Source organism: Rhinatrema bivittatum, chromosome 5 (genome assembly GCF_901001135.1).
Source record: "Rhinatrema bivittatum chromosome 5, aRhiBiv1.1, whole genome shotgun sequence".
NCBI lineage: Eukaryota > Metazoa > Chordata > Amphibia > Gymnophiona > Rhinatrematidae > Rhinatrema > Rhinatrema bivittatum.
In genome coordinates this window covers 239,253,693-239,281,211 of record NC_042619.1, presented here as the reverse complement: position 1 = coordinate 239,281,211, position 27,519 = coordinate 239,253,693, and the positions used below count along the sequence as shown (strand labels likewise).

Here is a 27,519-nt window from a genome sequence, read left to right as displayed (position 1 = left end):
CAATGTACATGAACTATTAAATGTTACATTCTTTTTGCTTACCACAAGTACAGCATTAACAAAAATCAATCAGTTCAATAGCAAAAACTGTCTTAAAGGGAAAAAAAAAACAGTTTATAAACACACGTCTAATAAGATAGACCAATGTCTATGCAAAAAAGGAAGGCTGCTGGGGTAAGAACATATAAATCAAATCCCTACAGTCTTTGCAGGAGTCCTGCCAAACATTGTAAGCATTCCAGTTTGCAAAGGCTATGAATGAAATTGTTATAAACCTGCCATCAGATTGTACGTTTGCATAAAATGGATTTGGGGGGGGGGGGGGGCTGTTTCATTGTTTTTTACTTACTCTCTTTCAGCTACAGCCTTCTGTTAGCCCCCAGGCAGCATCATTGACCCTCTCTGAAGAGGTCACTGTGCTGGAGGTATTATTAGAGAAATGTTTTACAGAATTTCTAGTAAAGTAACAAGTTATTAACGAATTATGTTGAATAACCAAGTTATCTGGATAACTGTTGAATTATTGTTTCATAAAATGCAGTTCTGAGTTATGTTTGGTGCTCTGCAAGGGTATATATCCGATGATTTGTTCTTTCAATGAATATTACACATCTATCTTCATTTTCTGATGCCTCAGAAACCCAAAGAATTATCAAGCTACTGAAAGAGAAGACAATTTGTAAATGCTTTGTGGTTCATAATAGTACATGCTTTTTAAACAATAACAAAACAGACTTTATGTTATCAATACTAGCCCTGCATCAGAGGGCATCGATATCAAGTTAAAATGGATGTGCTTCGTGCACATTACAGTGTTTTAAAATGCAGTTTAGCGTCATTTCCATACCAGACTGATCAACTTCAACCAATAGGTCTTAAACCCAACAGCTTGAGCACTCTCCAAATAAGTCACATTTATGTCTTCGTTAGTTGTCTGTGCTGTTTCCACTAGGGTCTCGTATGCCTTCTGTGCTCGTGCAATTTCTTTCTCTGCACTGAAGTGCACCATTTGCCTGTTTAAAAGGGGAACGATTAAGTTAAAATCGTTAATCCTTTTATTGAGCTTGTCAAGATCTTTGCTTAGTTGTTCACAGGCCTTATTCCATAGTTTTTCTCGATGTGGCGTCATTGGCTCCCCAAGCTTACTTCTAGCCGCCACTAGCCCCTCTCTCAGTTTCTCAATGCTTTCTCGTATTTCTTTTTGCAAAACGATCCATTCTGGCTGATATCCATTGTCTATCAGGATTCTATTCAAGTTGTGGGTCATGGGATCAATATGTGGGCAGTAGGAAAATTTTTGGAGCGGCTTTCCTTTACCGCTTAGATTATCAAAGTCTCCTCTGGCCATTGATTCCTGGATGAGGTCTTCCACCAAACGTTCAATTGCTTGGGTAATTTTGATTTTCTTACTCTGTCTCACATCTTTGGCCATCATAGCATTCTCCACATGTTGGCTCTCCAGTTTCTGCTTTCGAAAGTCCATCACTTGGTCCACGGCCCGATCTACTCTAAATTGCATGTACTGTTTCTCCCTTTGACTCGGAGTCCCAAAACCAATGCCTTCGAAGCTCAGATACTGTCTATGCTGTGGAACTTTGTGTTTACATTTATCTTCCTCCTCATCTTTTTCTTCTCCTGGTTTCCTTTCCTTAGCCATGTGAATAAGCACAGCTCTGTACGCCTCTTCAATCTGTACAAACATGTTCGCATCAGCACTGGGAGAACCACTGTCAGGATGATATTGCTTGGCAAGTTTTCTGTATGAATCTCTAACATCGCTTAAAGAACACCCTTCCTGGACATTTAGAATCTTGTAGCAATCTTTAATGTTCTTTTTAGGCTTATATGCTGAGAGCATTCTGTGACCAATGATGTAATGACTTGGAAGCCTTTGGAATCTGGCTGAAATCATTGCTGAATCTGCACAGATACACCACTTAAGTTTTAGAGCCAGCATAGCAGACAGACACTTCATGGTTCCAATGGTGTTCTGAAGAGAATGTTAACCTGAAATGTTAAAATCACATTAAACTATATTTTAAAATAATAAAGCAAATGCAGAAATATTTTGTATATCTTTGATACCTGTTTCTTTATAAGAATATAAGAAATGCCATGTTAGGGCAGATCAAGTCCATCAAACCCAGGATCCTGTCTCCGACAGTGGCCAATCTGGGTCACAAGAATCCAGCAGATCCTCAATAGTTGATCTATTTCTTGGAGCTCGCTCCCAAGGCTAAGCTCTGGATTCCCAAGTCTACCTGGCTAATAACTACTTATGGCTTTTTCCTTCAGGAATGTGTCCAAACCTTTTTTGAACCCCACTATGTTAGTTACCTTGACCGTGTCCTCTGGTAATAGATTCCATAGCTTTATTGTATGCTGAGTGAAAGCAGAGTTGCTTACCTGTAACAGGTGTTCTCACAGGACAGCAGAATGTTAGTCCTCATATATGGGTGACATCATCTGATGGAGTCCAATCACGGAACACTTTTGTCAAAGTTTCTAGAACTTTGACTGGCACTTACTGGGTATGCCCAGCATGGCACCAACCCTGCATCCAGCAGGGATCCCCCTTCAGTCTCGTGTATAGAAAAAGTACGTGCGAAAAATAAAATAAACCGCAAGCGAACCCAACTCTGCGGGGTGTCCTGTGAGAATACCTGTTACAAGTAAGCAACTCTGCTTTCTCACAGGACAAGCAGGATGGTAGTCCTCACATATGGGTGAGTAGCGAGCTGAGGATGCCTGAGCAATGCACCAAATGCACCCAAAGACGTGCAACAGGCTCAACAACAGGGGTGGATTTGGGTAGGAGGGCATCCTGAACACCCTGAATGGGTCGCTGGTAGGATGTTGGGTAGTTAAACTGAGAATAAGTTTCGCAGGATAGACTGGCCAAAAATGGAATCTTGTCTGCCAGCCTTATCCAAGCAATAATGGGCTGCGAAGGTATGGAGAGAGCTCGAGGTCGCAGCCTTACATATATCAACAAGTGGCACCGAACGAAGGTGTGCCACTGAAGTTGCCACGGCCCTAACAGAGTGTGCTTTCACACGGTCTTGTAGCGGAATGCCTGCTTGCTGATAGCAAAAGGAGATGCAGTCCACTAACCAGGAGGAAAGGGTCTGTTTTCCCACTGGATTTTCCAATTTGATGGTATCGAAAGAGACAAACAATTGAGTAGACTTCCTGTGTGCTGACGTGCACTCCAGATAAAAGGTTAGGGCACGTTTGCAGTCCAGGGAATGTAGTGCCTTTTCTCCTGGGTTTGAATGGGGCCTTGGAAAGAAAGTGAGTAAGATAATGGATTGATTAAGATGTATTTATTTTTATTTAGTGCTTTTTTATACCGGCATTCATGATACAGATCATATCATGTCGGTTTACCAGGAACCAGGGTTATAACCTTAACATTAACATAGCGAAGAAAGGCAAAAATTACAATGAAACAAGGGTAATGGAACTGGGGGAAGAAGAACCTGTTTTCTTCGACTTTTTACAATGTTTTGTTGTGTTTTTAGTTAACACGATTCCCGTTTATATCATTCGCTATATGTAATGAGTTGTTCAACTGTAAACCGGAGTGAAGGCAGAGTGCTATACTTCGGTATATAAAAAATCTCTAAATAAATAAAATAAATAAGAAGCAGAGTAAAAGTAACTCATTAACTATAACAATTACGACTAAAAGTAACTCGATGATTATAACAATTATTTAGTGTGCTGAAAGTTCGGCAATGATAGCTAGGATGGATCGATGCTTAGGGAAAGGCCTGTTTAAATAAGATGAAATTCCGACACTAATTTTGGTAAAAACTTAGGGTGTGTACGGAGGACCACCCTGTCATGAAGAATTTTAGTGTAGGGTGGATAGGTGACTAGCACCTGTAACTCACTAGCCCTGCGAGCAGATGTTATAGTGAGAAGGAATATTACTTTCCAGGTGAGAAAGCGGAGATCACAGGAGTGGAGAGGCTCAAATGGAGGTTTCATGAGCCACCCTAAGACCACATTAAGGTCCCAAGCAGGGGCCAGGGGGCGTATCGGAGGTTTCAAATGGAGAAACCTCTCATGAAGCGTGTTACTAAGGGTTGTGTCGAAATTGAGACATCTCCCACGCCGTTGTGGAAAGTGGCTACTGCACTGACAATCACTCTTATAGAAGAAGTTTTCAAGCCTGACTCTGACAAATGCCAGAGATAGTCCAGAAATCTGGCTGTGGAACAAGTGAAAGGGTCGATGGACATGGACATGCACCAGACCACAAATCTTTTCCACTTGGAACGATAAGAGCGTCTCGTGGAAGGCTTTCGTGAAGCTACCAGGACTCGGGATACCGACTCCAAAAGGTTAAAGGGTTGTAGCGTTAACCTTTCAACATCCAGGGCATCAGCGATAGGGCCTGGAGGTTGGGGTGGCGTAGGCACCTGTTGTTCTGAGTTATCAGGAGCAGATCCTGCCCCAGAGGGATGTGCCGGTGAACCGATAGATGCTGGAGGATTGAGAACCAGTTTGGTGTGGCCAATAAAGGGGCTATGAGAATCATTAAGCCTTTGTCCCTTCATAACTTCACGAGAGTCTTGGATATGAGTGGAAGTGGTTGGTAAGCATAGAGGAGACCGCTGGACCACGAGAGGGCAAAAGCATCCCTTGGTTGTGAGTGGCGGCTGCGAACGAGGGAACAGAGGTTCTCTACTTTGCGGTTGTGGATGGACGCAAAGTGGTCTATCTGTGGATACCCCAACGTTGGAAAACTGTGTCCGCCACCATGTGGTTGAGAGACCATTCGTGTGGATGGAAGGTTCGACTCAACATGTCCGCTAGAACATTGTCCATGCCCGCCAAGTAGGTCGCTCTGAGGTACATCGAGTGGGAAAGAGCCCACGCCCATATCAGGTAGGAGCCCATTCACCCCTGCTTGTTGACATACCACATCGCTACCTGGTTATCGGTCTGAATCAGGATGGCTTTGTTTGAGAGGCAATCCTGAAAAACTCTGAGGGCATATCTGATCGCCCAAAGCTCCAGGAAATTGATCTGATGTTTGGCTTCCTCTGGAGACCAGGTTCCCTGAGTCTGCAGGTCGCCGACATGAGCACCCCAACCTAAGTTGGAGCCATCCCTCGTCAATATAATCTGAGGTTCTGAAGCCTGAAAAGGAAGGCCTTGAAGAAGATTGGAAGTTTGCATCCATCAGGCCAGCGACAGTCGGAGCTGTTTGATAACATGGACAAGCTTGAGTCCACTGGGATCGCAAGGTCCACTGTGTTGCTCTCATAGCTAGGCGGGCCATGAAAGTGACATGCACCGAGGATGCCATGTGACCCAGCAGGATGAGGAAATGATGAGCCGTCGAGTAATCTCGAGCCTGGAGGTATTGTGCTAAGGATGCAAGAGTGCAAGCTCGATCCTGAGGGAGGAAGGCCATTGCCTGTACGGTGTTCAAATCTGCCCCTATGAAGGATAGGATTTGAGATGGAACTAGTTTGGACTTGGCATAGTTGACTAGAAACCCCGAGAGACAGAAGTGTATTGAGAGTTAGTCGCAAGGATTCTAGGACGTGGTTTCGGGTCGGAGCCCTTATCAACCAATCTTCTAGATAAGGATAGACATGGACTCCTTGACCCTTTAGGTAGGCTGCGACCACTACGAGGCACTTGGTGAAGACTCGAGGTGCGGACGCCAGGCCGAAAGGCAGCACCTGGTACTGGAAGTGTCTGGGGCTGACTAGGAACCGAAGGAATTTTTGGTGAGACAGTGTGATGGCAATGTGTGCGTACGCATCCTGAAGATCTTGAGAGCACAGCCAATCTTCTCTTTGTAGCAGAGGCAGTAGAGAACCCAGGGTTACCATCCTGAACTTTTCCTTCTGCAGATATTTGTTTAAGGCATGAAAGTCCAGGATGGGACAAATGCCCCCTGACATTTTGGGGATGAGAAAATACCGAGAATAGAACCCTTGCCCTCATTGAGAGAGGGGCACTGGTTCTATTGCTCTGGTTTGGAGAAGGATGGAAACCTCCTCCTCCACTTGAGGGGAATAGTCAGATGATCCCCAAGTCAACCGAGGTGGGGAATCCGCCGGCAGAGTCAGGAAGTTGAGGTGATAACCCTGAGACCCTACAGCCAGTAACCCACTGGTCTGAAGTGATTGTGTGCCATGTGTTGGTGTAGTGGCACAGTTAACCTCCGACTGGTACAGATGGTAGAGGAGGTTGGCTAATGCTCTCCAGCAAGGACTCAAAACCCAGCCGCTGGGCCCGGCTGAGGGGTTGGCTGGGTCTTCTGAGGCTGGGCTTGTCTGGGCTGACCCTTCTGGTAAGGTCTGGAAGGGCGACCTCGAGTAGCAGGAGGATAATATCTCCGTGGCTTGAAGGACAGCCCATTCGAAATGTTCCATTCGAAATGTCCTCTTAGAAGTGGACAAGAAGTCAGAAGGAACTAAGGAAAGCTGGCGCAGCGTTTCATGGTGGTCCTTTAGCTGTTTCTTGGATTTTATCCCCGAAGAGATTATCTCCAGCGCAGGGTAGGTCAGCTAACCGGTCCTGCACCTCTGGTCATAGGTCAGAGGATTTCAGCCAGGCCCACCCTCTTGCACTAATTCCCGCTGCAGACACTATAGAGGCAGTGTCAAAAATGTCATAGGCAGCACAGACCTCATGCTTGTGTTGTGTTCGTGCCCCTTCTTGCTCCACTCTCTCTACCTTGGAAGCAACTCCCTTCGGCTCTGATGGACAGATGCAGCCACAGCTTCTCCCTGCCTCTTGGTCCTGGTGTCCCCGGGCTGGCTTGACGCTATGGATCCACCATGTTCCTGATGATGTAAGGGCGCGCGCGCTCCAGACTTTGTACCAGCAAGGGCGCGAACCTCAGGAGCGTCCCCCCGTAGTGACGTCATCCATTTTCACTTTAAAAGGTCTTTGTTTGTTAACCTCTAACGAGTTAGCAAGGAACTCCAACAGGACTTGCTTCGGCAGTCCACGATACTTGCAACAACAATCCAAGTCAGTGAGGGGAATCCTTCTCCACTGCTCTGCCTTTTCAAATTTACCAGGAGTACCCGCTCCACGGGGGCTCCACTCTCTCTTCTTGATTTCAGATTGCCAAGACAGGATCCGGTACTCGCTCCTTGAAGGCCTACGTCCCTGAATACTCAGAAGACTCCTCGTTGCCTGGAAGCGATCGCAGACGTGAACACAGTGAGTTCTATTGTAGATAGGAATTTGTACTCGCTCCACGAGGGCCTACATTCCTATAGCTCTGAAGACTCCCGTCCGTCCAAGACGTTATCACAGGTACAGGAGATCGTGAGTTACACTGGCAAGATTGCGGATAGGAACTGGTACTCGCTCCACGAAGGCCCATGTTCCTAGAATCTTTTACAGACTCTCTTCTACTCTAGAAACCATTTCATATACAGCTATTGTGAGTTCTTATTACAGACTGTTTGTAGGAACCAGTGCTCGCCTACGGCTCCTGTTCCTGAATGTACTGAAGACTCTCTGTGGCAAAGAGACCATTGCAGACATCTACTATTGTGAGTGTACCATTTTCTATCCAGTATACCCTATCTACTCACTACTTCTAGTCTCTCTCTAAAGCTCAGCAACCCAGAGATTATATTCCAGTATCGGAAGGACTTCAGCCCTGCCAAACACATCGACTCACTACTGCCACCACTGGTGGTCCAGCTTCAAGCTTAATAAAGAACTATTTGTGTTTATTTCATATTCTAGCCTAGCCGGTGGTTCCTCTCAGGATCTCCTCCTGGGGGCGCTGTCATCTGCCATCGGCCCAGGGATTCACCATTTCCTCCAAGTGGTCATTCCTTACACTACAGTCACTCTGTGGGAGCCAACCACTACCGACCACTAACACCGCTTACGGAAGTATTATATAGATAGATACCTTCTCTTTCTATGGGACTTGCCAGCAGCCTATATATAACAGATTGCTACTCCGTAGCGGAGGCATGATAGATTGCTATCTCAGTAGCGAAATAGAATATACCTATTGTTAGCTCCTCTCCTCAAGAGTATCATTGAACAGATTGCCAACTCCTCTTCCCTGGGGAGTTGAGCCATAACAGCTTGCTACCTCCTTCCCTTACAGGAACATCTACAGCAGTTCGCTACCAGATTACTAACTCCGCCCTCCTGACAGAGTAAGCACTACAGATAGCTAACTCCTCCCCTCTGGAGGAGATCATGACAGATTGCTAACTCCTCCCCCTTTCAGGAGAAAAGCAGAACAGATTGCTAACTCTGCCCTCCTGGCGGGGTGAGCGATAACAGATTGCTAACTCCTCCCCTCTGGAGGAGGAGAGCGTAACAGCTTGCCAGCATCCAGGCCTTTCTGAGCCAGAGCATTACGTTGATCCTGGAATTGTTCAGGTAAAGATTCATAGAAATCCTGGATCTTCTTAAAAAGGTCTGTGTTATACTGGGTCATGTATAACTGGTAGGAAGCAATGAGAGTTATGCGCATTGAGCCATGGAAGACACGTCTGCCAAATGCATCTAGGAATTTCTGTTCCTTCCCTGGAGGTATGGAGGAATGAGGTTTGGAATGTCATGCCTTCTTCTGGGCTGATTCCACAACCACAGAGTGATGATCCAGTTGTGATCTTTGAAAACCAGGAGCTGCCTGTACAAGATAGGTGGCATCTGTCTTACGGTTGACAGGTGGTACCGAACCTGGATGCTCCCAATTTCTCTTTAGCAGATCAATTAGGATTTCATGAATAGGAATAGACATGATTTCCTTAGGAGCATCAAGAAACTGGAGTACTTCCAGCATCTTGTGCCTTCAATCCTCTTCCGTCTGAAGCTGAAATGGAATTGTCTCAGACATTTCTTTAATAAAATTAATAAAGGACAGGTCCTCTGGAGGAGAACGTCTTCTCTCCTCAGGGGGAGATGGCTCTGAAGGTAAGTCATCACTATCCTGGGAAGAATCATCGGTCCAAGGATCGTAAGGTTGATCACCAGCTCCCAAAGGATCTCCAGAGGGGAGTAATGGTGCTATTCCTGATGGACCAGGCCTAGGCATCAACGACATCGGAGGTGGCACCGATGGCGGCACCGATGGAGGCATAGGCACCAATGGAATCGGTGACATCGATGGATGAGGCAGTGGCAAGATCCCAGACGGCGGTATGGATATCGGTGTTTCTTCATCCTCCGATGACAAAGGTATCAGAGTGGAAGGCGGTGGACATACTGGTGTCCTCGGTTCCAGCAGCGGAAGAGCACCAATCAACGCATCCAGCCTGCCGAGCAGCGGTGCGAGCGCCGTGGAAATCGGGTCGGTGACTGGGGCTGGCATCGGCACCGATGGAAGTTGAAAGCCCTGCAGTGCCTTACCGATGGCCTCTTGGATCATCCGATCCAATTCCTCATGGAAGCCTGGGGCGTGGAACCCCGGCTCTGGAGTAGGAGGCAACACTGGCATAGCCGGAGGGTCCACCGGTGAAAGTGGAGTCGCAGCTCCCGGCACCATTGAAGGTGGGGGAACACCTCGGTGACCCAGTCGCAGAGGAGGATGGGGCCTTCTCAGGATGGGATTTCTTTATCAATGGCTCTGTCGACACCGATGCCGAGGGTTTGCCTGGATCAGCGGACTGAGCCTTCCTATGACGGTGTCGACGCTTTTCACGATGTTCTCCTCGGTCCTTTTCCTGAGGCGATGAGGAAGAAGTAGACACTTTTGGAAGAGTCGATGCCGGTTGGGCAGCACCAGTGTCTCCCTGCTGGCGAGAGGTCGATGGCACCGGCTCAGACGAAGTCAAAGTGGTCGATGGAGTCGGGGGTTTTGACTGAAAAAGAAACTCCATCTTTTCTGAGCAGACCTTACAGCCCTTCGATGTCATTTGGGCACATTTGGTGCAAGTTAGCATGTCATGGTCGGACCCCAAACACAATACACAAACCCTATGCGGGTCTTTGATGGACATTGTCCGAGGACAGTCAGGACACTGACTAAAACCCGACGCCATGACTTCGACAAAAATTTAGCTGCGGTGCGGTCGATGGCCGGTAGGCCCCGAAGGGAAAACTCGACGGGAATCGACCTCAAACGAGGGTAAAGCCTTATCTTTCGACCATGGAGTACAGATATTGATAGGGGGACCCTATTGGGGTAGAAGTTTTTGAAAATTTTGAAAGAAGTTCTGTGAGGATAATTCCTGTCAGGAATCTCTAGAGAGCTCCTTAACCCGCATGGCTACTGCTGTGCGGAAAAAAAAGAGACTGAAGGGGGACCCCTGCTGGATGCAAGGTTGGTGCCATGCTGGGCATGCCCAGTAGGTGCCAGTCAAAGTTCTAGAAACTTTGACAAAAGTGTTCCGTGATTGGGCTCCATCCTGATGATGTCACCCATATGTGAGGACTACCTTCCTGCTTGTCCTGTGAGAAACAATACTACCTATGATTTGTTTTAAATCTGCTGGTTGCCAATTTCATGGAGTATCCCCTAGATCTAGTGTTATTTGAAAGGGTAAATACCCATTCCCCATTTTCCCATTCCACCCTACTCATGATTTAAAAAAATAATCATATCCCTTCTCAGTCATTTCTTTTCCAAGCTAAACATTCCTAATCTGTTTAGCCTTTCTCCATAAGGAAGCTCTTCTATCCTCTTTATCATTTTTGTCACCTTTCTCTGTACTTTTTCTGAGTCCACTATGTCTTTTTTGAGATGGGACAACCAGAACTGTACATAAATACTCAAGGTGTGGTCCCACCATGGATCTATACAAAGGCATTATGATACTCAGTTTTGTTCTCTATTCCTTTCTAAATAATTCCTAACATTTTATTTGCCTTTTTGACCACTGCCATACACTGAGCCAAAGATTTCAAGGTATTGTTCAAAGAACTCTGAGGTCCTGTTCCTGGATGGTGATTCCTAACACAGAACAAAGCATTGTGTACCTGTAATTGGGATTATTTTTCCCTATGTGCATTACTTTGCATTTGTCCACATTAAATTGCATCTGCCATCTAGATGGATCCACTGGAACTCTCTACCTTCGGATCTTAGGCTTGAACAATGCCCCCTCACTTTTAAAAAAAAGACTTAAAACTTGGCTTTCTCTCAAGCCTACGATTGAGTACTATCCACAAATCCCTCCTCCAGGTCTATGCCATATAATACCTCTTAGCTCAACAACTAAAGAATTAATTTTCCAATCCCTCTTGTCTATTTTGCAGATATCTTATTCATAACTGATTCATTTTAATCGCCTGTATATAACATGTCTATTACTACTGTTGTTGTTTTAATGTTATTTGTTATTAGTATTTATTCAATTGTCTCCAAGTTCATTTTCCTGTTCCATGTAAGACTCGCATTTTAAGTCACTCCAATGTTATATGTAAACCGAAATGATTAGCAACATTGTTGCTAGAATTTCGGTATATAAAAAATGTTAAATAAATAAATAGATGCCTAGTCTCACAAGATCCTTTTGCATTTCCTAACTATCCGCTGCTATTTTTTGTGTCATCTGCAAATTTAGTTACTTCACTTATTGTTCCTTTTTCCAGATAATTTATGAATATGCTAAATAGCACTGGTCCAGCACAGAACCCCTAGGGCACTCCACTAACAACCTTTCTCCATTTGGAAAAACTGAGCATTTAGTCCTACTCTTTGTTTCCTATCTTTTATCCAGTTACTAAGCCACAATAGGACATTGCCTCTTATCCCATGAGATCCCAATTTCCTAAGCAATGTCTTATGAGGATAGACACAAAAGCTACCTCTGCTGAACTGCTGCCTTATAGTGCTATTCACCTATTTTATAGCACTGCAGACTACACCACTGATGGGAAAATATAATGGAGAAATTACTTACCTGATAATTTCGTTTTCCTTAGTGTAGACAGATGGACTCAGGACCAATAGGTATAGTGTTCTCCTGATAGCAGTTGGAGACGGATCAGATTTCAATCTGACGACAGCCTTAGTACATATACCCCTGCAGGAAGTGCAGCTCTTCAGTATTCTCCTCGAAAAGCATTGTGGATATATGACTGAATAATTTGAATAACTTGATTAACCTTATAACTTGCTTACCTTAATTAATTTGAACCGGTTCAATTGGTTATAGCTGGAGACCGCCAGTGTCCTCAACCGAGAAATGTTGACACCCGGTAGGATGGGTGTCCTAGCTGAAGGAAAGCATGCCTTACCCGTGAACCCCTCGCTCTCTGGGATGTCGCCCGAGAATTCCATGAGTAACGGCAGCCGTGGGTGGGATGCTGAGTCCATCTGTCTACACTAAGGAAAACGAAATTATCAGGTAAGTAATTTCTCCATTTCCTAGCGTATAGCAGATGGACTCAGGGCCAATGGGATGTATAAAAGCTACTTCCGAACCGGGTGGGAGGCTGCTCGTGACCCACTTAGTACTGCCTTTGTAAATGCTGTGTCCTCCCGAGCCTGAACATCCAGGTGGTAAAACCTGGAGAAGGTGTGGATGGAGGACCATATCGCCGCCCTGCAGATCTCGGCGGGTGACAGCATCTTGGTTTCCGCCCAGGACATTGCCTGGGCTCTAGTAGAATGGACCTTGACTTGTAAAGGTGGTGGCTTGCCTGCTTCTACATAGGCCACCTTGATGACTTCTTTGATCAAGCGGGCTATGGTTGCTTGCGAGGCCACTTTCCCTTTCTTCTTCCCGCTGTGAAGGACGAATAGGTGGTCCGTCTTTCATACAGATTCCGACCTTTCCAGGTATCGGACTAGGAGTCTGCCGACTTTGAGATGGCGTAGACTTCGAGCCTCTTCCGAATTCTTATGCTCATCTGGCGATGGTAGTGCGATGATTTGGTTGAGATGGAAGTGAGACACCACTTTGGGGAGGAATGACGGAACTGTGCGAAACTGGATGGTTCCCAGGGTGAGTCTGAAGAACGGCTCTCGGCAGGACAGTACTTGTAGCTCGGATATACGATGGGCCGAACAGATTGCCAGCAGGAAGGCTATCTTCAATGTTAATAGTCGGAGAAACAGGCTGCGGAGAGGTCTGAAGGAGGTTCCTGCTAGGAAATCTAGGACTAGGTTGAGGTTCCAAAGAGGCACCGGCCACTTTAGGGGTGGTCGGATCTGCTTGACTCCTTTCAGAAAGTGGGAGACATCCGGGTGAGAGGCTATGATGTCGCTCTCACTCTTGGTTCCATAGCATGACAATGCGGCCACCTGTACCTTGATGGAGTTGAGAGAGAATCCCTTCTTTAGGCCGTTCTGCAGTAATTCCAAAATCGCAGGAATTTTGACTGAGCGTGGTATGTCGTCGCGGTCCTCGCACCAGGCTTTGATTACTCTCCAAATCCTTATGTATGTTAGGGATGTGGAGAACTTGCGTGCTCGGAGTAGGGTGTCAATTATTGCCCCCGAGTATCTGCTCTTCCTCAGGCGAGTCCTTTCAATGGCCAGAACGTAAGAAAGAATCGAGCTGGATCCTCGAAGATCGGTCCCTGTTGGAGCAGGTCTCTGTGTGGAGGAAGTGGAAGGGGGCTCCCTGTCAGCAGTCTTCACATGTATGTGTACCATGGTCTTCTTGGCCAGTCCGGGGCCACTAGAAGTACTGGTCCCCTGTAGTGTTCTATCTTGTGGATGATTGTGCCCAATAGGGGCCATGGCGTGAAGGCGTATAACAGAGTTTCCTGGGGCCAGGTCTGTACCAGGGTATCAGTTCCCTGAGACTGGGGTTCCCGCCTGCGGCTGAAGAAACTGGGTACTTGGGTGTTGGACCGGTTTGCCAGGAGGTTCATGGTTGGTGTTCACCAACGGTTTACTATCAATTGGAATGCTGTGGTCGACAGCTCCATTCTCCTGGGTCTAGACTTTCTCTGCTGAGGTAATCCGCAGCCACGTTGTCTTTCCTGGCGATGTGGACGACCGAGATCTCTTGAAGATTTGCTTCCGCCCATGACATTAGGAGGTCTAATTCCAGAGATACCTGTTGGCTTCTGGTTCCTCCCTGACAGATGATGTAAGCCACTGTTGTGGTGTTGTCCAACATTACTCTGACCGCTTTGTCTTTGAGTCTGTGACCGAACCGTAGGCAGGCTAGTCTGACGGCCCTGGCTTCTAGGAGATTGATGTTCCATCCCGACTCTTCCTTGTTCCATTGCCCTTGGGCGGTTAGCTCCTGGCAGTGTGCTCCCCATCCTCGTAGGCTGGCATCCGTAGTGAGCAGGATCCAGGTTGGTGAGGATCGTCTCATTCCCTGGCTCAGATGGCCTTCTTGTAGCCACCATCGTAGTTGGGCCTGAACTCTGTCCGGGAACTGAAGATGTACGGTGAGTTCTGGGTCAGTGGATTCCATCGTGATAGTAGTGAGCATTGTAGGGGTCTCATGTGAGCTCGTGCCCATGGCACTACTTCCAGTGTGGATGCCATGAGGCTGAGGACTTGTAGGTAGTCCCATGCTGTGGGATGAGGTTCACTCAACAGGGTTCGTAACTGGGTCATCAGTTTTGATCTCCTTGTCGGTGTCAGGATGACCTTGTCTTGTTTGGTGTCGAACCGGACTCCCAGGTATTCTAGAGATTGGGAGGGCTGCAGACAGCTCTTGTTTGTGTTGACCACCCACCCAAGGCTCTCCAGTAGAGTTTTGACTCTGTTGGTTGCCTGGTGGCTTTCCTTGATCAGCCAATCGTCTAGATAAGGGTGCACGCAGATTCCTTCCTTCCTCAGTGTTGCTGCCACCACCACTATGATCTTGGTGAACATCCGGGGTGCAGTGGCTAACCCAAATGGTAGTGCACGGAACTGATAGTGACGGTCCAGGATCGAGAAGCGTAGAAAACGCTGATGATCTTGATGGATCGGAATGTGTAGGTAGGCTTCCGACAGATCCAGGGATGTAAGGAACTCTCCCGGTTGTATCGTCCTTATTACCGAGCGTAGGGCTTCCATGCGTAAGGTGACGGGTTGACCGCCTTGAGGTCCAGAATGGGTCTGAACGTTCCTTCTTTCTTGGGGACGATAAAATAGATGGAATAATGTCCAGTATTTATTTATTGTGGAGGCACCGATGTTATAGCCTCTAAGGCTAGCAATCTGGTCAGTGTAGCTTCCACTGCCATCTTCTTGGAAGAGTCGTGGCAGGGGGATTCCACAAACTTGTCCAGAGGGAGGTGGTGGAAATCCAGGTAATATCCCTCTCGAATGATGGATAGGACCCACTTGTCCGAAGTTATCTTGACCCATCTTTGGTAGAATAGGGCAAGTCTGCCTCCTATGGCTTCTTCCTTTGGACGGGTCGGCTGATTTTCATTGTGAGGTGCAGCTGGGCCCTGGGCCCGAGCTGGCTCCCCTTTTGTTGTGCTTGTTCCAAAAGGACTGGCTTCGGCCTGCGGGGCGGGCCACTTGATATGTGCTTCTATATGGGTTGAAGCGCTGTGATCCTCTGCCCCTGGAGGTTCGGGGGAAGGATCGCTGGTTTCTCTTATTCCTGTCCTCCAGTAGCCGCAGCAGTGGGGACTCACCCCATTTGTTGGCTAGTTTCTCTAATTCGCTTCCGAACAGGAGTGTTCCCTTGAAGGGCATCCTTGTGAGTCTCGTTTTGGAGGATGCGTCTGCCTACCAGTTTCGGAGCCAGAGTTGTCTTCTGGCTGCCACGGCGGATGACACTCCTCTAGCTGCGGTGTGCACCAGATCAGAAGCGACATCCGCGAGGAATGATACTGCTGGTTCCAGGGCCTCTCCAGGAGTGTTGGTCCTGGTCTGTGATAAGCAGGCTTGTGTCACCTCGGCACAGCAGGCCGCGATCTGTAAAGACATAGCAGAGACGTCAAAGGACTGTTTGAGGGTAGACTCCAGACGTCTGTCTTGAGCATCCTTGATTGCTGCTCCTCCCTCCACCGGGATAGTAGTGCGCTTCGAGACCGTGCAGACCATGGCATCCACTTTCGGACATGCCAGGAGATCTTTGGCGGCTGGGTCCAGAAGGTACATGGCTGCCAGAGCCTGCCCCCTTTGAACGTAGTTTCCGGGGCATCCCATTCCAGGTCAATTAGTTGCTGGACAGCTTGTAATAGTGGGAAATGACGGGAGGTCTGATGGAGTCCTTTTAGTAGGGGGTTCATCTTAGGTTCCCCTGAGGCACTTGTGCCCAGGATAGCAAGCTCTTTTAAGCTGTGTGTGACCAGGTCTGGAAGCTCGTCCTTGGTGGAGAAACGTCTCATGGTTCGGTGGAGCTCTGACCTGGAGGGAGTTCCCCTTCCTGCAGGGGTTCTGAATCCTCATCCGAGTTGTCAGTGTGCCCGAAGGTGGGGCTACTGGTGGGTATAGAGGGTCCCGGGATGTTGAGGTCCTCTGGTGGAGCTTGTGGCCGTATTATGGGAGGCCCCCGTTGCATGTGGACGAAGGTATGCAGACCTTTGAAGAATTCCACCCAGGAGATAGATGCTGGGTCTAGACTAAGGGGCGCCGTGTCCCTGGGGAGCCCCGTTTGAGGGGGGTACCGCCGTGCAATGCTAGGTCCAGCGTACTGTTTGAGAGGTTGGAACCCGGTACCGGCTGGGGAGAGCCGTGAGTTGGATCCCCTAGGGTCTCTTCGCACTGTACACACAGGGCCGTGGCCTCCTCATGCTGTGCAGCTCTAATGTGGCATGCTGGGCAAAGGCCCTGAGCCTTGAGTTTCTTTTCCAGTGGTGCCATGGCTTGTGCGCGTAAAATACAGTTGTGCGCTCCGGTGTGTCGAAGTTATGCGCGCTCAGGGGATGTGCGTGCTGTTGTGCACACAGATCGAAGTTATGTGCCCGGCACAGTAAGCGCGTAGCTATGCGCTTCGCTTGTCCGCACAACACCTCTGTGCACACGGATTGGAACGGCGGATAGGGCAGCAAACAGATCAAAATGGTGATGGCGACCACGCGGACAATATGGCGACCACCTCAGAGGGTCTCTACGTGGGAGGACCCTCGGATCTGACCGGGGTCTAGCCCTGCTAGGGCAGATCAACCCGGTGGCACTGGTCCCGGCTGGCGACCTGTGCGGCTCCTCAAGCTTCAGAGACCGGAGACTTTTAAATAGATTTCTACCTTACCTTGTCTCGGCGCTTCCCGGTCTCGTTCCAGGCGGTCTCCGGCTGCAGGGGGAGAGAGAAAATACCTTCACCGCCGTGCTCGAAGTTGCACCCGCTGCCTCTCAACCTCACCCAATGTCAGGGGCTAGGTCCCCGCCGAGGGTCAGCCGCCGGACCGAGGCTTACCTCCGAGGGATCGCGGAAATCACCTTGAGAAATCTCAACTGGGGGAGGGACCCAATGGGTGTCACTGCGGAAGAGCACGGCTCACCTATAGAGGTAAGATTCTTCTTATTTTGGTCTTCTTTGGTAAAATTGCTTTAATGCTGTGCGAGCGTGCATAGAGTCGCTAACTGCTATGGCGATGGAAAATACTGAAGAGCTGCATTTCCTGCAGGGGTATATGTACTAGGGCTGACATCAGATTGAAATCTGATCCTTCTCCAACTGCTATCAGGAGTACACTATACCCATTGGTCCCGAGTCCATCTACTACACACTAGGAAATTTATTTTAATTACAAAGATCTACTTTAACAACAAGTAAGTGTCATTCTACACCTATTATTAAACTTCATACAGTGACAAAAGTACATGTGAAAATAATGTAGTTACTATCATTACAGGACAGCATGGAATACCCACAGCTGGGAGTCAACAACTCTGCTGGAGGTTTTCAGGAATGTTATTAGAGATCCGCTTGTGCTAGACTCAAATGCATAAATGAACTCTCATGCTAAAGGTTTAAGAGAAATGCATTACGTAAGAATGTGTGGAAACTGCATAATACAAAGATAAAAAATGCTAGAGACTCCAGCAAAATGAAGAATACAGGAGCTGAAAATGTCTTGAGACTCCAGCAGCGCGATACAAAGGCAGAGAATGCCAGGGACACAAGCAAAATACAGAGACTGAAATGTCAGAGATGTTAGTAAAATACAACCCTGGGGGCTCAACATATTGACATTGTGAAGAGTATAAAGCAAAACCCCAGTTATAAGCTACAGACTGTTCTAGCTGTCAGGGTAAGGTTTAAAAGATAACTCTCTCTTTAGAAACATAAAAATGATTTCAGACTGTATGATGTTATACATTACCATTAAGAACAAGTCTTGACAATAAATACACATCGATTGCATTCCTTATAAACTTAGGTAGCAGCTAATACTGAACTCCTTCCGTTCTCTGGAAGCAGCCATTTTTTTTTAAATTGCAGTGTTGAACAGAGTTGTGGGAGATGTAGTTCCACAAGTTTCTTTAAACCATAGATGCTTGCTATTATGCTGTTCTAGGTGCCATCTGCAGGACGAGTACAGGAGCCTTGTGCACAGCTGAAACATGAAAAATGCGTGTTTTCTTCAGTTGGTCAACGAGGAAAAGGGCTTAGTTTAATGTAATTGTTGGCATAAAATTCCATGCATTTATATTCATATTTTTATAATAATAATATTGCAGGAAAATATCTGCCCAGGGGATTTTTCAAAACTGGCCCATGGGGTATCTGAAACCCTCATGCACTTTCCCTGCAGCACATGTATCTTCCAGCCACGGCAAGATGGGCTCTGCTATGGCCTCGCTGGCTTCCAGGGCCGGTGCTAGGTTTTCTGCTGCCCTGGGTGAACAATTACTGTGCTGCGCCCCTGCCCCCCACCTCCCCCCACATCATCCAGTCTGTATCCCGCGCCCATAAAAAAAAAAGGCCAGCTCCCTCCAGCAATCTATATTGTTAAAAACTGACACCCCCCAAACGGCACTCATAGTCAAGGGAAGGGTATTAGGTACCCTAAGCAGAACCTTACAGCGTTGCACATACACAATTCAATTATGCATTTATAACAGATTTTGCATGAAAAAAGAACATTCAAAAGTAAAGTCTTCTGAGGCAAAATATCACTTACAACATGCATATTATATTTACATGCACTACTGTGATGCCATTGCCAACCAGAAAATCCTGCAAAAAAGACACTTGGAACTCCTATGGCATTACATTTTTTGTAATGTGTGCTGGGTATGGGCTTGGCCCTCAAAAAGCCATGAATAAACAGAATTACCATTACAATATAGTAAACCTCCCATACCAAAACAACCCTAACTGCCAGCGCTCAAACAGTAACAATCTTTTCTATGAAAAGATAACACTGCACATATTAGTCCTGGGGGGATTCTGCACTACTGCGGAGCGCAGAATTTGTGCAAAATTTCCCCCTCCCCCCTCGCGCAGAAAATGGCAGAGGAGACCCCAGCATGCCATGAATGGAGCGCACGAAGATGAAGGTCCCAGCATGCCATTCGCAGCAAAGATGAAGGCCCCCGGGTACCGCAGGACGTGTTCCGCCTGCAGCGACGATGAAGGTCCTGGTGCGCATTTCGCGACAAAGATGAAGGCCCCCGTGTGCCGTGAATGGAGTATGCTCTGCTCGCAGCAACGATGAAGGCCCTGGCGTGCCTTTCGGGGCGAAGATGAAGGCCCCTGTGTACCGCGAACGGAGTATGCTCTGCTCGCAGCGAAGATAAAGGCCCTGGTGAGAGTGTGTGCGTGAGAGGAGAGGGAGAGGGGTGTGAGAAAGGGGAGGGGGTGTGAGGGAGGGGAGGGGGTGTGAGAGGGGAGGGGAGGAGGTGTGAGAGAGGAGAGGGAGTGAGAGAGAGCATAGGAGGTGAGACAGCAGGAGGAGGGGTATGCTTGAGTGTGGCTGCCAGAGAGAGGGAGCCTATATGAGGAGATTGTGAAGGAGTGTGTGTGTGTGTGTGTGTATGTGTGTGTGAGAGATTGGGAGCGCGTGTGTATGAAAAAGCGATCATGTGTATGTGAGGGTGCTAGCTGTGTGAAGGGATTGTGTATGTGTGAGACAAAGCCTGTGTGAAGGGGTGCATGAGAGAGAGACATAGGTAGCCTGTGTGATGATGTATCTGTGAGAGAGCAAGGGAGCTTGTGTGGGTGTGTATGCAAGAGAGAGGAAACCTGTATGAGGGGATATGTGCGAGAGTGTGAGGGAGCCTGTATGAGGGTGTGTGTATGTGCACTAGAGAGAGGGAGCATGTGTGTGAGAGAGGGAGGGACAGAGGGAGCCTGCGTGAGGGGCAGTACTGAGAACAGGGTCAAACTCTGGGACTGGCAATAGAGTGGAAGGGGTTGATCATAGAGGTGGAGGGGAGAGATACTGACAGGTGGAGGAGTTGGGGCCTGAGAGGGCAAAGTGACCAGGGGAGTAGGGAGAGCGAGTGGAAGGGACACTCTTACAGTGAATTTCTAGGGAAATTCTGCTCAAAATATTTAAAATTCTGCATCTCTAAGTAATAACGTTTTTCTGTATTAATTTAAAATGTAATTACCATATTTTTCGCACTATAAGACGCACCTAGGATTTAGAGGAGGAAAATAAGAAAAAAAAATTCTGCCCCATGACGGGCTCTGGCCGTCCGTGGGTTAATTTTTCTGTTTTGTTTTTTATAGTAAGGCAGAGAACATCCACACAGGTACTCACACTCACTGGTTTTCTCTCCCTCACATACATACATAGGCTCTTTCTCCTCCCCACATACACCCACAGGCTCTTTCACACTCACTAGCTCTCTCCCCCACTCCCACACAGGCTCTCGCACATACAAGCTCTCCCCCCTCCCCCCCCCCCCCCACACACACTCACTGGCTCTCCCTCACATATACACATTCCCACAGACAATCACACACTCTTTCTTCCTCATACACACAGCTCTCTCACACCAGTTATTTTAAACTTTCATGACTGCTCCAAAGTTCAATCTATATAAATAAAAATGTTAAATAGTTTGGACAAAATCGCTAATCTCAGAAACCACTGAACCAATTGCTTTCAAATTTGGACACAACCTTCATTTCGCATACAGGAAGGTTCTTCTGTACTTACATTACAGATATGTCACACCTGTGACAGGTAAAATAGGTTTAAAGATTTTTTTGAGAAAACAGCGACATCTGCTGGACATAAGCGCCATCTGTTACAGCTTACACTAACACACGCTACACTAATCATTTCGCCAGTCCAGGTCCACGTTTCACTTCCATTTTAACACATTTGCGCACTTTTTTCGCCGGAAGATAACTATTTCCTTTACAGATAAAATACCCACCACCCTCCTCACACCCCCCACACACATGCCAAATTTATTTACTTCCCAGGCCCTCACAACACATACAAAACCTGACAGAAGTCCGGGAGGCTCCAGCGGGGGGCCAGGACCGGTCCGGGACACATCTCCTGCACTACGGCCGTTGGCTGCCAGCAATCAACATGGCGCCGATGGCCCTTTCCCTTACTATGCCACTCGGGGACACCAATGGCGGCAGTAGCCCATGTGACATAGTAAGGGCGAGGGCCCCTCGGCGCCATTTTCAGGACTGGCAGCCGGTGGCCCTTTGCCCTTACTATGTCAGAGGACCTACCGCTGCCATTGCTCCACCCCACTGACATAGTAAGGGCAAAGGGCCGTCGGAACCCGTTTCAGTGCTCGCAGCCGACGGACCAACGCCAATACATCGCTCCTGGACCACTCCTGAACGCTCGCTCCACCGACTGACATTTTTATCAGGTCTCGGGGGGTCTGGAGGGTGGGGGGTGGTAATGAATTTATTGCGAACATCTTGGGAGGGGTCACGAGGGGGGGGGCAGGTTTCATTCATTCGGCAACTCTGGGGGGGGGGGGGCAGGAGAGTGTGGGGTGGTTAGTTTAAGAGAACATTTCTCATAGGGTTGATTTTTGGGGGAAGGGGGAGGTTCACACACAAATACATGCACTAAACTTGCACGATCTCGAGAATGCACCAAAATAGCCCTCCCCAGACCACAAAACAAATTTGGAAGTGCAAATTTGGTTAGGCACTCCCCTATTTGGCTACATAACGCGCACAGACGCCCAGGGACAGACCACATGTAGCACCAACAATTTAAATTTCCCAGGTCTTGGGGGGGGGGGCAGGAGGGGGGTGTTATTATTTGATTTAAAGGGTTGGGATTGGGGGGGGGTTTGGGTGGGGGGTTCCCACAGAAATAGAAAGACAAAAGCTTTCTGCTCTGAAGGGTAGGCAGTAGGCGGGGGGGGGGGGGTGACAGTGAGGGGAGGGAGAATGAGGGGGGAAGTGAGTGTCAGGGGAGGGAGAATGAGGGGAGAGGTGAGTGTGAGGGGAGAGAGTTGGAGTGGGGACAGGGGAGGGAAGGGGGGGTGAGTGACCAAGGGGGAGGAGGATGAGTGACTGAGGTAAATGAGGAAGGGGAAGGGGGAGGGGGAGGGAGGGAAAAGAACCTGACTCTGCCACTGCAACGCGTGGCCGGGTACCGCTAGTAATAAATAAAGTTATAAAGTATATAGGGCTATATTACATTGATTAGGAGAGCAATTTGCTCCTAATATTTCAACAGGTAGCCACTTAATCAGCACAGGCAGTAATTCTATTTGCTTTTCATTAATTTCAGCTGTCAAAAACTGCTAATCAGTCTGAAAATCCACATTGCTTCATATGCAAGAAACATCCTACCACAAACCACTGAACTATACCAAGAAGCAGAAAAGCAAAGGTCTGCGCCGTGTCCTCCATCCCAAGCAGCACACCACCCTCACGATTCTCCAGTAAATCCAAACAAATGAGAATGGCCCGCCCCAACCACAAACGCCAACGCCATGCATCGTCCCCCGCTGGCAGAGCCCGAGCTCCCTGCCAGTCTGCCGCTCCCGGGGCGCATCCCACCTCGAAGGTCGGCGTGGCGCAGGTCAAACATCAGCTGCCCACACACGGACACATGCGAGTAGGTTTAAAAATCTATCCCTTTGTGAAGTAGCACAAACCCCTGCAAAAAAAAAAAGGCATCTAGAACCTTGCCATACCATATAACAGAACTGACTCTTAGGACTCAAATAATAGCAACCTTATGAAAAAGACAACAATGCAAATACTACATCAGGCCCTAGAACATTAATGCACCACCTACTGGGAAAGCAGAATGAGCCAGACTGCTACAAATCTCTACAGAGAAACTTCATGCTAGCAGCAATACTGCACCTCAGTCATACACAGGCAGAACACAGACTGAGCCTTACCTAATACAGAAATAAGGGGTGACAAATTAGAAATAGAAACATGCAAACAAAACTGAAATAGAAAGCCTGGTGAACAAAATACAAAATTATAAGAAATGCATATAACCAAAGATGGCATATTCCTTTGCAAAAATCTCAACTTTTTTTTTTTTTTTACCTTTATTTGTTCTTTTTATTTTTCTAATCAGTTGGTCTAGGTCTCTTTTTTTCACTTTCCCCTTGTCAGTCTTTTCCTAATTCTTTTTCCAGAGTCACTCCCTCAGTCAAGCTTTCCTAAGGTGATATCTGCGGATCCCTCCCTCTGTAGAGTGCCTCAGTCCGGTAGCTGGTGTTCCGGCATGGACTTAGTTGTAGAGAGAGAAACAGCTGAGAGGCTAGCAGGTGCAGGAAGCCGAGCACGGTGGTGAAGGCCTTTGCCCTCTCCCCCTGCAACCAGAGACCGACTCTGTACTTGGCTGAGACGGACTGAGCTCAGGTAAAGAGTAAATATTGAAAAAAAAAAAAAAAAGCGGGAGATAATTTTAGGGATTCCATTCCCCTTCTGGTCTCCAAGCTCGGCACGCCAATCTGGCATCCATTCCCGTCTCCGGGAGAGCTTGGGGAGTCCTGGCAGCTTGGCGTGTTGAGCAGTTTTTTTGGCTAGTCCTTGCTCTCAGACTTTGCTTAGATGCTGCATGGTAGGCCATGGCGGCGTTTGTACAAGTCTGCGGCAAAACTGTGTCTGACGTTGGTTTGTGCTTACGTGCCCGGGTGTGGACTAGGGTGGGCTCTCAGATAGGCGCTTAGGTGGGCATGCAGGTGGGTGTCTACCTGGACCTCGTATAGGGCACTGATATTTTGGGCGTCCTTAGTGTGTGCTTATTGGACAGAGCTTGTTTTGGGTGCCCTGCCCAGGCTCACTTGTGCAGGTGCGCAGCTGGGCACACAATTGTCAGATGCTTTTGGGAGCATGCTGCTAGTGGGTGTTTCCCTGTCCCAGAGGACAGTTTCTTCTGTACAGTACCCTGTAGGCTGAAGGCAATGGTTAAATAGTTCCATAATTGATTAGGCTGAAAGAAGACCAGACATCCATCGTCCAGACTTATTTTAATTGCCTCACAGCTCTCTCTATGCTGAGAAAGGTAAAACTCTCCCTTGTCATCCACCTACCACTTCATATAGAGCAGGATATAAATCTCATAAATAAAAATGTAGCGAGCTCACAACCTGGGTTTGAGTACAGGGAAGTTATGTTACACTTCTGCTCGCAGGCCAGCCACAAGCAGGTGTTTACCTTTGCGGTCTGGAGGGCGCTGATGTTTCCTCCCTTCACTGTGGCAGGGAGCCGCGGACTTCGGTGCTTCCTGGCGCGGCATGGAGCCGCTCTCATTGGGACCCTCTCGTGGCAGGGAGTGCCACCGACGCCCTCTTTAGCCTTGCAGCCCAGAGGCCACAGTCCCCGTACTCGTCTGCGCGGCAGGGGCCGCCCTCAGCTGATTCTCAGCAGCCTGGATGCTGCCGCTATCATCGGAGCCTGCGCAGAGGCCCAGCTTCTCCCTGCACTGCTCAGCAGCAGCATGGCCGCTGACCATGATTCTGATACTTCCTGTTCCTGTCTTCCTAAGGCGCGGACCGTGCCTCCTTCATAGATTTAAAGGGCCCGCGGCCGGATATGCCCCGGCCGCACCTGGACTCCTCCCAGGGCGTTTCCTAATATTCAGCCCTATATAGGGCCCAGCTTCCAGTCCTTAGTAGCTTCGCAAGGAGTTAGTTCCTCTCCAGGACTTCTCGTCTCACTCCTGCTGGTATTTCCTGTTCTTTGTGGGATCCCTCATCGTTCTTCATGTTCCTGGTCTCTTCTGGATATCTCTCATCTTCTCCTGATGTTCTGTGGTATGATGTTCCTGACGTTCCTTCCTGATGCCTTGTCTCTGCTTCTGCTTCCTGGACCCATGGCTCCTCATTGCTATCTCTTCTGGTGTGCCATGTCATGTTTCGTCACCTCGTGGCATGAGCTTGTCGTCTTGTCTGCAGCGCAAGCCTCCAGAGGGTCATCCTCGCCTGAAGCCAAGTCTCGTCTTGGTCCCATGTCTCATGCCTGAAGCCAAACCTCGTCTTGGTCCCTTACCCTGAATCTCGTCACAGCCCTCGGATGTTCTTGTGGCTGCTCTGTCCATGCCTAAGACTCTGATTGAACCTGCTCCGTTCCAGCGTGGTCCGTAACCAGCCATGGGCGGCTGTTTAGGGCACGTCTCGGCGCAGGCTTCTACTGAATCTTCGCCATGTTCTGGCTTCAACTTACACGTATTCATCTGGAGTCGGCTTCGCACTCAAGCGTGGTCCGTGACCAGTCCCGTGGGTCCGCCCTGTGGTGGGCTGTGTAGAGCGCGCTGCGTCGCAGCCTCAACCCAGTGCTAGACTTTGTTCCTGAACCTTGATCTTGAGTCTTCGTGCTCAAGCTTCTCGTCTGAATCTTCACGTCCCAAACTTCTTGTCTGTGTCTTCACGTCTCCAAGTTCCTCATCTTGAGTCTTCATGTTCCAGAGCCTTTGTCTGCCCTCGTCTCCTGTACGGCCTGCTGCCTTTGCCGTTCCCAGCGGCAGATCCAGAAGGGCTTGGAGTAGTTGGAGGACCACTCAGAGACCAACCTTGCGTGGTTGGTCTCATTCAGCTGTGCAGGTCGGCAGGGGCCTGGCTTCCTGGTCTCAACCCAGGTTCGGACATGTCTCACCAGCCTCGGTACCGCCTTGGAACTCTCTAGGGTTGTGCTGTGGCCCAAGGGCACACAATCTCCTTGGAAATGGGACTGCCCTCCTAGCGCTCCCTAACAGATTGCGAAGGCCTCTGAGTTTTCCCATGCTCAAGGTCTCCATCTTCCCTAACAAGTTATAGCACTCATTTCTTCAAAACATCCACTGGCTTTTGATTTCAGTACAGTGTGCTTGCTGTTGCTAAATTTCCATCTTTATCAGTGTTCTTGGTACAGTATGCAATCCTTTTGTAAATCTCCCCCTTGTTAGTATTATCGATGCAATATGTGCTCCTTTGGTAAATCTGCCCCTTTTCGGTGTTATCGGTGCACTGTGTTCTTCTTCAGCAAATCTGCCCTTTGTCAGTGTTATCGATGCAGTTTGCGCTCCTTTGGTAAATGTCCCTTTGTTAGTATTATCGGTACAGTATGTACTCCTTTGATAAATTGCCCCTTGTCAATGTTATCAGTGCAGTGTGTGCTCTTTCGATAAATCTGTCCTTGTCAGTGTTATTGGTGTAATGTGTGCTCCTTTCATAAATCTGCCCCTTGTCAGTGTTATCAGTGCTGTGGTTGCTTCGTCAGTAAATCTGCCTTTATCAGTATTATTGGTGTCATATGCAGTAGTTTGGTAAGTCATCGCCTTGTCAGTGTTAGCAGTACTGTGTGCACTTTTTTGGTAAATCAGCCTCTTTTCAGCATTAATGGTGCAGTGTGCACTCATCTGGCAAATCAATGTCTTTTCAGCATTATCAATGCAATGTATACTCTTTTGGTAAATCTGCCCCTTGTCAGTGTTATTGGTGCAGTGGGTGCTCTTTTGGTAAATCTGCCCCTTGTCAGTGTTATTGGTGCAGTGGGTGCTCTTTTGGTAAATCTGCCCCTTGTCAATGTTATTGGTGCAGTGTGGGCTCTTTCGGTAAATCTGCCTCTTATCTGTGTTATTGGTGTCAAGTGCACACCTTTGGTAAGTCATCATTTTGTCAGTGTTGGCAGTACAGTTGCACTCTTTTGGTAAATCAGCCTCTTTTGAGCGTTATTGGTGCAGTGTGCACTCCTTTAGCATTGCACTGTTACTGTGCCAGTGCAAACCAACACAAGTGTTTTTTTTTTCACAGCATCTTAAATATATGAAAATATAAGAAATCATAAGCACACTGCATTAACGGTGAGTGTTGAATTCAGCAGCCGTGTATGCAGGATTATTGCAAGGGATGGACAAGAAGGGAAAACGGATGTGTGGAGAGTAGGAGTTCCACATTGCCCTTTAGAGTCAGTCTGTGAGCATGTGAGAGTGAAAGGGAAGGGTGGGAACACCAAAAGCTACCCTAGGCACCATTTAGTCCATCGACTGCCCTAGGTGTACCCTGCATTAATTAAACTATAACAGCACCTGACACTACGCTCCTTTACTAGTTCAGTAAGGACCAGCAGAGATTCATTTGGGGGATGAATGCCCTACTGTTCTTATTAAATTCACAAAGGATCACAGGAGGAGGCTTCATTGTAGTCATGAATTAGGTGGTTCAGGCTGAAAACAAACGCTCACAAACAGTTTTAACTTGTAAAGATTTACCTTGTGGCAGAGGGGTTCTTCCATTAGGCACCGAGAATAAATAGTCCCCTCCCCTCACTTCTGCCCCCTTCAGCTACATTTCTACACTCCTGAGGA

At 48.0% G+C, this 27,519-nt stretch overlaps 1 protein-coding gene across 1 annotated transcript; it reads right to left on the bottom strand.

The window, feature by feature from the left end:
• On the bottom strand, positions 1 to 27,519 carry DNAJC28 (DnaJ heat shock protein family (Hsp40) member C28). Its single transcript, XM_029603552.1, has 3 exons — positions 27,424 to 27,519; positions 18,145 to 18,378; positions 1 to 2,007 (listed from the first exon to the last, which is right to left on the bottom strand). The coding sequence occupies exon 3, from the start codon at positions 1,973 to 1,975 to the stop codon at positions 836 to 838; it is 1,140 nt and encodes a 379-aa protein (XP_029459412.1). The 5' UTR covers positions 1,976 to 2,007; positions 18,145 to 18,378; positions 27,424 to 27,519; the 3' UTR covers positions 1 to 835.